The 10,538-nt window shown below is 35.8% G+C and overlaps 1 protein-coding gene across 2 annotated transcripts; it reads right to left on the bottom strand.

Moving 5' to 3' along the window:
- Positions 1–3,168: 3,168 nt before the first annotated feature.
- On the bottom strand, positions 3,169–8,771 carry LOC147393793 (BTB/POZ domain-containing protein POB1-like). Of its 2 annotated transcripts, none has more exons than XM_086457196.1 (6): positions 8,311–8,771; positions 6,512–6,637; positions 5,785–5,906; positions 5,645–5,711; positions 4,744–5,023; positions 3,169–4,275 (listed from the first exon to the last, which is right to left on the bottom strand). In XM_086457196.1, exons 1-6 carry the CDS (start codon positions 8,567–8,569, stop codon positions 3,462–3,464), a joined length of 1,668 nt encoding a protein of 555 aa, XP_086313322.1. In that variant the 5' UTR covers positions 8,570–8,771; the 3' UTR covers positions 3,169–3,461. The 2 variants fall into 2 exon arrangements, with proteins under 2 accessions (XP_086313322.1, XP_086313323.1); XM_086457197.1 differs by having other exon boundaries at positions 5,645–5,708; positions 8,311–8,770.
- Positions 8,772–10,538: the final 1,767 nt, after the last annotated feature.

The raw sequence follows: 10,538 nt of genomic DNA, 5'->3' as shown, positions 1-10,538 counted from the left end.
AGCAATTTCTGAGATTTATAGGACATATTATTGAGACGAATGGGCGATTTTACCCTTCAGAAGGAGTTTATTTCTAATTTTTATTGCCACCCGCACCCCACCGGAGATCAATTGCCTCGAGATACTCAATTTTTAAAATGATTATGCGTATCCCTATGTAACTGATCTACCATTCTGTGATGGGGGTGTGTGCCAGAAAACCATTACAATTCTAACAATGGGTATCAGTTTGAATCGTGAACCCGTAAAACCTAACCAGTTCATGGTAAGATTTGTACTGGGTTGGTAAAATCAAGCAAACCACGATTTTGATTGAGTTTGATGAACCAAACAATTTTTAATTGATTTGAATATCAAATCGATTTATTATGTTTTTTTTATTTATTTATATGAGAATTTGGATGATTATATTAATTATAGTTCGCATGTGCATACAACATCCTCTTTGAAGTTTAAAGGGGTAAAAAGGGAAAAATAATAAAGTTTAAGGTGTATTATTGAAAAAGAGAAGGTAAGTTGGAGGAAAAGGAGAGTAAAAACAATAAAGTTGGATCCCACCATATAAATTTGTTTCTATCTAACTTAAAAATATTTTAAAGTATTAATTAAATTTAGCCAATGATTCAGGAGATGCAGGATAAGCTCCTTTAGCCGAGTTACCAAGTTTAGGCTCGATGTAATTCAGTTCGTTTCAACAATAGATCTCGTTTTATAAGTTGAATTATTAGATAAAATATTTTAAGAGTCGTGCTAGAGTAACATTGAAATTGACATCATTGAGGACATTGGTATGCAAATAACCATAGATGGTTCTTACTTGTATCTCGATGAAAATCATCTATTGTTCTATAGATACATCCAGGTCAACAATGTTCCAAACAATGTTAATTTCAATGTTACTTTAGCATTTTCCATATTTTAAAATTATTCTTAAACTTTTAACTTGCATACATGAATTTAGTGTAATCGGCGAAGAAATCAACCTCACAAAAAATTTACTCATTATGAAACTTTTAACTCCAATTTATAACTTGAAGAATCGTGGACCATACATAATTTTGTAAACCACCAAATGGAGTTAGAATTATAGAATGGGCAACTTTTTTATTTTTATTTTTAGGATGATCTCCTAATCATAGTGATCATACTCACAAAATATATGAAAAAATCTACCTCCATATAGGACAAAACACCTTTGCCATTTAGTCAGCTATTATTGAACTCGTCCTGATGAACCGAGTTCATTTTACAGTGGCAAACAACGAATTCGAATTCAAATCAAGCGAACCAACAAATCAGGTAACATAGAATCTAGTTACTTATTGAACTCCACACATGTTTTTTACTTATCAATCAATCAGATCAAACTCAAAATCCGATCCATTCCAATTTGATAATTATGGGTTTGAATCATGGATTTATATTATATATATATACATATAATACATATCATATCTGATAGGATCCAGATTCGGATTTTAGAAATAATATATCAAATAAGGTCTAAATTAAGTCCAAGTTTAATAAATTTCTTATTAGATTAGCCTCAAGCTGATCTAAAGGATCCATGTAGTCCTAGTTCCTCTTTGTCTTAATAAATGGAAACATCTCTACATGTAGGGATGGCAAGTCGTAACATAACTCGAAAACACCATGAAGTTCACATATTTAAGTTGAGTCTAAGTGTGTTTGGGTTGTAATTGTGTCAACCTGTCAAACTTAATTATTAAACTGGCCATTTTCATGTTAGGGTCATCAAACAATTGCGACCCATTTAGTTATCATGTTATTAATGTTGTGTTAAATCACATATAACCCGAGTCAACCTATGGGTTGTGTCAAGTTTGATTAATTAAAAGAATAATACTAAAGTGATCTCAAGATTGAATCTCCCATTACACACACCATGACGTGAAAGTGTAGGAGAATCATAAATACTTTTTCTTGAGATAGAAGGAAAAAAAAATGTATAGCTATTATTCACTTTCACGTCGTCAAGATATCCAATATGAGATTAAAAATCTAGAGGTCACACTCCAACACGACTCTTAATAAATATGTCTGAGTTTCAAGATTTTGACTATAAAATTAAACGGGTAGGATTCGAGTTCGAATAGATGACGAAATTGACGTGTTTGTGTTTGTGATGAGCATTGACTTTGGCGTGGTTTGAACTTTGAAGGAATCAAGATCAGTACATTTGATTTGATAGCGTTACCGACCCTGCACCACTCGTATTATAATAGGGCCCACATTGTTGAAGAGGAAAACTCCATCTATGGTTGTTGCCTCATACTTTCCTAGGCATCATCATACCCCATGGATATTCCATGGTATACGAGAACGCTATGTCAATCAATCAACCAAGTGTGTCCAAAGACACGAAACATGATGGCACGGATGTTAGTCACTTTGAAGATTTTTTTTTTTTTTAATTTAATAATGCTGGAGTGACCTCACGTTTGTACCCCATGTCACACGTCCCAACTTGAAACTGTGTAAAAATCATAAATATTTTTCATCGAGATACGAGTCAAAACCACTTATGATCCTCTACACTTTCACGTCAGGATGTGGAATATGGGGTACAATCTTGAAGTCACTCCAACACGACTCATTTTTTTTATGTGCAATATGGGGTACAATCTTGAAGTCACTCCAACACGACTCATTTTTTTTTTTTCTAATGATAATTTGACTCGAAAATTTTCACTCGATGCACAAACTCGTAGATCTTTTTTCTTGTATATCTTGAACAAAAACATCTATGGTTTAGTGCACTAACCACGTTGACCGAGTGAAAATTTTGAGTCAAAATATCACGACTTTTTGTGTGTGCTCAAACCGACCAATCACATTAGCTCATGTGTATTGAGACATCCATATATTTACAAAACTAAGCACATTTGGTTGCATGTGTCACACTAGCCCATGTGTATTGAGACATCCACTTATTTACAAAACTAAGCTCATTAGGTTGCATGTGTCACACGCAGTGGAGTGGTTGTGACTGAAAAGTCTTGAGCAAGAACTCACTCAGAATTTTGATTATGTTTGGACAAAACAATATGGTTTAACGGGTGATATTTGGCTCAAATGCTCTTTCCGAGGTCAATTTTCGTTTATACTTGGTGTGACTAACCATAAGTACCAACAGTTGGACATGAGTTGTAATCGTAATAGTTGTCATCTAATCAAATATTTGGCTTACAAATTCCAAGTTACAAGAACATGTATGTTACCATTGCCACGGACACTAAATATGATATAGCAAGATTACATTTTTAAGCATACAAAAATGTCACCTCCTCTCGCTTGGCACAATTTAGCCCGGATTAAAAAGAAAAGTATTTCCATCTTCCAACACTACATTTTTTTTTTACTTTTAAACATACATATGAGAGGCCAAACAAGTAGAAAAAACCACACCGAAGTTCTTTAGAAAAGCAACCTTGTGAGATTCAATGCTTGATGGTTAGCTCTGCCCTGAGGTGGAGGATGCCGTTTATGAAGTAGAAGCTATCATCGGCCATGAAAGGCGCCCATGCAATTGCAAACAGATTCCTATAACCAACTGCCTTCCCACCTGTGAACGTGTAGTTCCCCTTGTACTTGCTCACGTACTCCTCCGTTGGTTTCGTTCTTGCAGCAAACTCGTAGTCCACGGCAAAACTCACCGACCCTTTCTCCTGCATTCCCAAGAACAGTCCAAAGCAGTGAAACGAGCTCTGTTGGTCCATGTTACAGTGGGCCGAAAGAAAGAAACCCTGTCCACCGAGGTGGAATGCTTGCGAATAAACCCGTCCTGATGGAAAAAGGTTTGCACACTCTTCCTTCTTGAGGTCTAGATAAACCACACATTGCTGACGTGGCAGCTCAAACTCTACCACCTTTACAGGGCGGTACTTGTATGCTCGCTCCACAAAACGCCGGTTTGTGGCTGCGGACTCCTCAGCAGCCAAGGTGCGCTGTCTATGCGGGGCCTCAGCCTTGAAGAAAAGAGCCTCAAGGACAACCTTGGATGCGAGATCATGTTCGAAGTCATTGCAGCTGAGAACCTTCTTCAGCTTCCGACAGGTCATGTATGGGAAACGGATGAGACGTCCGAGGCGTGTTCCAAGAACCTCACGCCTATCCTCCAGCTTTGGGAAATGGGTTCGTGCCCACTTCAACACAAAGTCATATACAGCATCCTCTGATGCCACCTGAAGATCATCACTGGACAAGATTGCCTCGATCCCAGCCAAGGGCAAGCTTAACACCTCCTCTTGAAACCTGGTTTAAGGGTAGAAGAAACACAATCAATAGGCCTCCCAAATTACAATACAACTCCAAAATAACATGATGAAGGAAATTAACCAATTTGGCATAAGAGAATGTTCTCTACCTTGTCCGGCCAAGTAAAAGACAGTTGTCCAAGTTTCAACTAGAAAGGAAAGAATTGGGCTTAGACCCATAGCTAAGTTGGTTTGACACATTGCAAAGCAACTTTGAGAATGTGGGTTCAAGTCCAACTAACCCATCCAGAAAAAAAGTAGTAGAAAGGAATACCGTATCATTGAAAAATAGGTTCCACAAGAAGTCACAGTGGAATTTTATTCGTAACAAAGAAAAAAAAAAACTACACTCAGTGAAGAGGTCTTCTAAAGATCAGCGAAAACCCCAAACTCTAAATGAAAAGCACAGAAGAACAAAAAACAGTACACACAGAAAATAAAATTACATGTAACAGAAAATACTCACTTGGTTATGTCCTTGTAACGTGCAGCGAGGTATTGCTTAGCTGTGTCTGTCAAGGGCTGAACGGCTTCGGCCATTAACACACTAGATGGAAGCTCCAGATAGAGCAATGCAGAATCAGGTGTCATGGGCAAGTTACGAAGAAGCCGGCTGCAGTATCTCATGCACGAAGCGACCTCAAACTTGTCAGCAGCCATCAGTACATCCAGCAAAGCAGGAGCACTGGTCATTGTTAAGCTATTGCTGTACATAAAATTCAGAAGCTCCATGAGGGCAGCTTCCTCTGTTACAGGGAAAGAAAAAGAAAACATAAGAGTGGTGTTGTGGTTACTTTGTCTGGTCGACTAAGTACTGTCAATTTAAAATGGTAATCCCAAGTTAATGCAAATAATTGTACAAGCAGAAACTAAGAATAAGTATTTAATTTCTTTCTTTCTTTCTTTTTGGGTTGGTAAGTCTTTTTTTAATGAGTTCGGTAACTCAGTGCTGGGGGGATTTACCCAGGTCTCTCGTATCATCACCTCAAGACTTTTACCAACTAAGCTTAGCTGGCACAAGAAGACATCACCAACTAAAATTTCTGGTTCAACCAGAATTTCTGTCTCTCTCACCCCAACCTTTCCAATATGTAGTCTAGTATGGAATCCCTATATAAACTGATCGAAGCAGCAAGTTAGCAGTCTGGACACCACTTGGGTTTTAAAACAGTGTTTCAACAATCATGCAGTAAATCGGTAACACTGGGTAATGCAGCTTCATTACAAACATGGCACGAAATGACACACACGAGCTTACCCCCACAAGAGATTTTAAAAATAAAAAAATTAAGCAAGAAGAAAAATATATAGGAAAAGAAAAATTGCAAAAAGAACACAATGAGAAAATGATGTTCTTGTTTATCTACCAGAAGCATTGATTCGCAAGGTTACATGTCGCTGCTCGGATTCTCTCATCCCATTTGAGAAGAGCTGCTAAACAGAAGACAGGGCAATGAGTAATTAAGGCAAGCAAAGAAAATTGCTTCAGTAGCATTAATATTTTTACCTTATAGAAGAATGGACTTTTCGCAGCTAAAATTGGAGAGCTGATGTGTAAAGTCTTAACTCTCACAACTGTAGAGCAGTCCATGCTCCAGGAGAAATCATCGTTGTGTGTAGCCTCATCACCTGTAAAATAACACTCACTTTTGGAATCAATGACATGGCTGACTAAATAATGAAGGAAACAAATCACCATTGTCAACCAATAAGGCTTTGCATGCAGAAGCAAAATGACAAGAATGTTCTATTGCTAGTGAGATATGCCTAATTTCCACTAAGAATCTTTTGCCACAAAAAACAATTGACCATCTGAAGCTCCAAGGTGGGATGACATACTATATTGAAAAGCTCCAAGAAAAGGATTCAAGCCAACCAGTCAGTATGGTCCAGCCATTTTTTAGGTTTAAGGGGTACAAATAACATGGCACACCAAATCAACTTATATGTCCTCTAGAAGTGTATTTGACACAGAACTACCGCTTTCAATCTAAGAAAACAGGACATTTAAAATTATCAGGGAGAGGGGGGGTTCTAAAATGTTTGGCTATCAGGTGCAAATAGAAATAAGCCATTTCTAATATGTCACTAGATTTATAGGAAATAAAAGCACGTGTACATTCAAATCTGTGCATCCATTCTCAACAAGTTTTCAAGGCAGTTAGTTTCTGGTGGAAAAAGTTGACACACAAAGGAGACAAATTTACCAACTCAACCGGAAAGTATTACAGCACCTGAATGTGATTCTTCAATCATTGCAACCACTTCCTCATCTTGATTTTCATAGATCACACCCTCCTCAGGATCAGACTGGTTGCAGTTTACAACATGCTCCTCGTGGTACACAGACAACTCCGTAGCTAAGAACAAAAAAGAAATGGTTAGACAATTAGAAAAAATATTTCCCAAATGGTTTTCCTTGAAAACTAAAAATACAATATGTATTACAACCAGTATAGACATATCTACCAAGAATGAATGTCAAAGAACACCAATCTTTATGCAGCAAGTAACCAAAAAAATTACCAAGTACTTCTCTATTCCACGTCAAAAATTATAAGGTCTGAGTTCTGGATGTTCTGTTTCACTAAGGGCTTTATGCTGTTAATAGAGTTAAGATTAGACAGTTTAGTAAATTAGTTCCATCATAAAGTCCTGAGCACTGGCCATTTTGTAAGGACTATTGAGGACACTATTTAACTTTGTGTCAGCATTGTAACTAAGTTACAATAAAAAATTGAAAAGAAGACGAAATAAAAAAGGATTTTCTTCTTCTTCCTTTTTTTTTTATGGGTACGCTGGACTTGAACCCACAACCTCAAAGTTGTTTTGCAATATCTCAAACCAACTGAGCTATGGGTCTAAGCCCAGGGGGAGGGTTGCAATTTCACTCCTTCAGTTCTCACTAACCATATTTTTTCTCCTGAAATATCAACAAACCATCACTGGAGAACCCAAGAACCTCCTTCCTCCATTTATTCCCCTAATTTTATTTGATAGATGCAAACATTTGGTCAAAGACTACTACTTCCCAAATATCATAGTGTGGTAAGAGAAGTTTTACACCACCTAGGAAATTGACCAATCATAATTTGCAAATGATGCACCCTGCCCAAAGAACCTGATATATAAGATTCAAAGTAAGAATTGGGTGTCATGGCATAGGTAATGTGGAAGTTCTAGAAATTTATTTCACTTCATTATATGATACGGTGCCATGAATAACTACATAATAATGTATCTTTTACAGTTCACTGATATATGAGCAATAAAAAAGATATTCAATCTCAGATTGTGTACAAAGGTACTCAATTCTTAGTATATTACCGAAACATCAGTAAAAAAAACCTACCAAATTGAGATTACAAGAAATTGTACTTTAATTGTGATATGATTTTTTTTCTATGCAATCTGTGGTTTAATTTCATTAAGGTTCACAAATAAAATTGAATCCCCCATGCCCCACCTTCACACCTAAACCTTTTAAAAAAAAAAAGGAGTATCCATGTCAAAGAAAAATAAGAAATGATTATGTCATATGGAATTGGGGATCATTGACAGCCTTGAAACATTCAACAACAACAGGAACGCTCTTGCAATTTAAAACAAATTAAATTAGAGAAAAAAAAAGGTTTCGTGATGCCTGATTTCCGAATAGTATATTTTCACCTGAAAATTGAGTTAAAGGGGATTTTTTTAAATCTTTCTACCACAGAATTTACCATAAATTTCCACGTTGAAGACAAATTGGGACAACGTAACAAAGCACAAAAACCCTAAGTAACAGATTCAAAAACTAATAACAGAAACATCGAGAAAAGGGGGAAAAGGGCTATAGATGCCTAATTTCCGAGTTGTCACCTGAAAATTGAGTGTTAAAGGGGGAAATTTTTTATCTTTCTACCAGAATTAGCTATAAATTTCCACATTCAAGACAAATTAGGACAAAATAACAAAGAACATAAACCCTAATTCACAAGATTTAAAAACTAATAACAGAATACATCAAGAAATAGGGGGAAAAGTAACAAACCATTCTCCTTCTTGATCTCTTCCCTTCTTCTCTTTCGATTCCTGGCCCAATCAGCGATGCTGGTGCACCCCTCACCATCAGATTTATTCTCTGGCAATCCATCCATGATCTCTATCCGAAGAACCCTATCAGAGAAATTACTGTCATTGAACGCGAAAGCAAAATCCCCATCAGAAGAAGACCCAGTGTTACCACCAAGAGAGAAATCAGAGTCCATGATTGTTCGAGGATCGAATAGATCCAAATTCGATTCCTTCATTCTCCTCTGTGGATCTCGAACATCACCAAACGAACAAGAAGAAGAGAGCCAGAGAGCGCGAGAGCAAGAATGGAAACCCTAGCTTTGATTGTAGAAAACTTGCAGAGTGATCGAAAACCGTACAACAATGTCAACAAACCCTATTTTTCTCTGTGGCTGAACGTCTGAAACCCTACAAATTTAAAGGGCTCAAATGCAATAAATAAAATTGTCGGCCCTTCACTTGAGATAAAACTCTTTTAATATATTTCCTTTTTCACATTTTGTCTCCTGGTTAGCACCGTTGGATTAACATTCTTTTCTTAACTGTTGAGAATCTTTAAAAAAATCTAACGGTTTATATATAAGGAGTACATCTTACGCAGACTGACAACAATGGATATGGATACCTGAATAACTGATAACCGACTTGAGCTGAATAAACCGATCCTAGGATCCGGATCTTTTTCTTTCAGACCCGATTGAAATCGACTATCACTTCTCATTTGATAGGCAATTATTAGTCAAGAAAAGATGAGTTTTTTACAAAATTTATTACGTTTAAGGCTTGAGAAAAAAAATCATTTTCTTTTACTATAATTGATTTTGAGATCCGAAACTATTTTTTTATTTGAAAAACTTTCTAAATAAATATTTTTAAATTCTTTTGGTTGGGTGATGTAGACACACAACCCCACCCTATTTGGTGAATATTTGAGATACATGTGTTCCAAATTGTTGACATAATCTCCATGAGATTGATCTTATCTAATAAATTAATAAAAAAATAACGTAAATGCCCTCATCGCCGGCTCGACGATTTTTTTTTTTCATATAAATAATGAGAGATTGATAACGTGAGTTAAATAAACTAAAAATAATTTACTATAAAATTTGAAGAAGGCTAGTTTCGTCAAAAGATTAAAGTCAAGGTTATCATCAAATCGAAAACATAAAGGTATCTGAAATATTTACTATAGGCGGAGACGTATTTCTAAATCACCATTTTTTCCTCTCTAATAACAATATGGAGGAGAATATATTATAAGTGTATTAATTTGGGTAAAAATATTGTTTCATATTTTATTATAGGTTTGTATAGGGGTGTACATTTTACACAAATTGAAAATCGGATTGAAGAAATGGACCAAATTCGATCGGGTTTAGACTGAATCGAAATGGAGAAAATTAAGTTCGAGTTTGGGTTGACCCCTCCAAAATTGGACTAAACCTGTTATAAGGTAAAAAATCGAATATTATAATATGGTTATTTTTATAAGTTTTAGCATAAATGCAATGTTAGTGAGTTGGTGAGATGTGATGGTTTTGCCGCAACCTTGGTTCAATTCCCCTAGAACTCACTACTTTTAAAAAAAAAAAAAATATTTCAAATTCAAATATTTGAATTTCGATTTTACCCGACCCTAAAATTATTTGAAAGTTTAGGTTCAGTCTGGGTTCGATTTTGACATTTAAAACTTGAACCTGGATTGATACCCGAGATTTTCAGGTTGATTTCGATTTTAGCCAAACCTAGATCAAACCTGAAAATTCGATTCGATTTGGATTTACCTGAATGTACATCTATAGGTTTTCTACAAAAAAATGGAATGTGGATCACCCTGGTAGCACAGGTAAAATAAAATAAAAAAAGATTTTGTTATTATTTTTTTATTGAAAAAATAAATATATTATAACTTATTTGGATCCTTCTATGTAGGTGTTCATTGGGAATTTTTTTTGTTTCTCTTATTGTATAGTTGTATTTTATTATTCTAAAGTTTAAATAAAGGTAGTCGTCTAGTATTTTTTTTAATGGGTTAGGCGGCCTAACCAATCATGCCAAAGAAAATGCGGTCAAAGGTGGCACCTAAAACCAAACTTTCAAAGGAACAAACAAACCTTAAAAACCCGTTCTAGGAAAGGGTGTTCTATGAAAATGGTCAAGTATTTTGTCCAAATTACTGTTCCAGTCATTTTACAATATTGG

The sequence above is a fragment of the Akebia trifoliata genome, chromosome 10 (genome assembly GCF_017979445.1).
Source record: "Akebia trifoliata isolate Shusen 1 chromosome 10, ASM1797944v1, whole genome shotgun sequence".
NCBI classification, from domain to species: domain Eukaryota; kingdom Viridiplantae; phylum Streptophyta; class Magnoliopsida; order Ranunculales; family Lardizabalaceae; genus Akebia; species Akebia trifoliata.
This window is presented reverse-complemented; position numbering and strand designations above follow the sequence as displayed.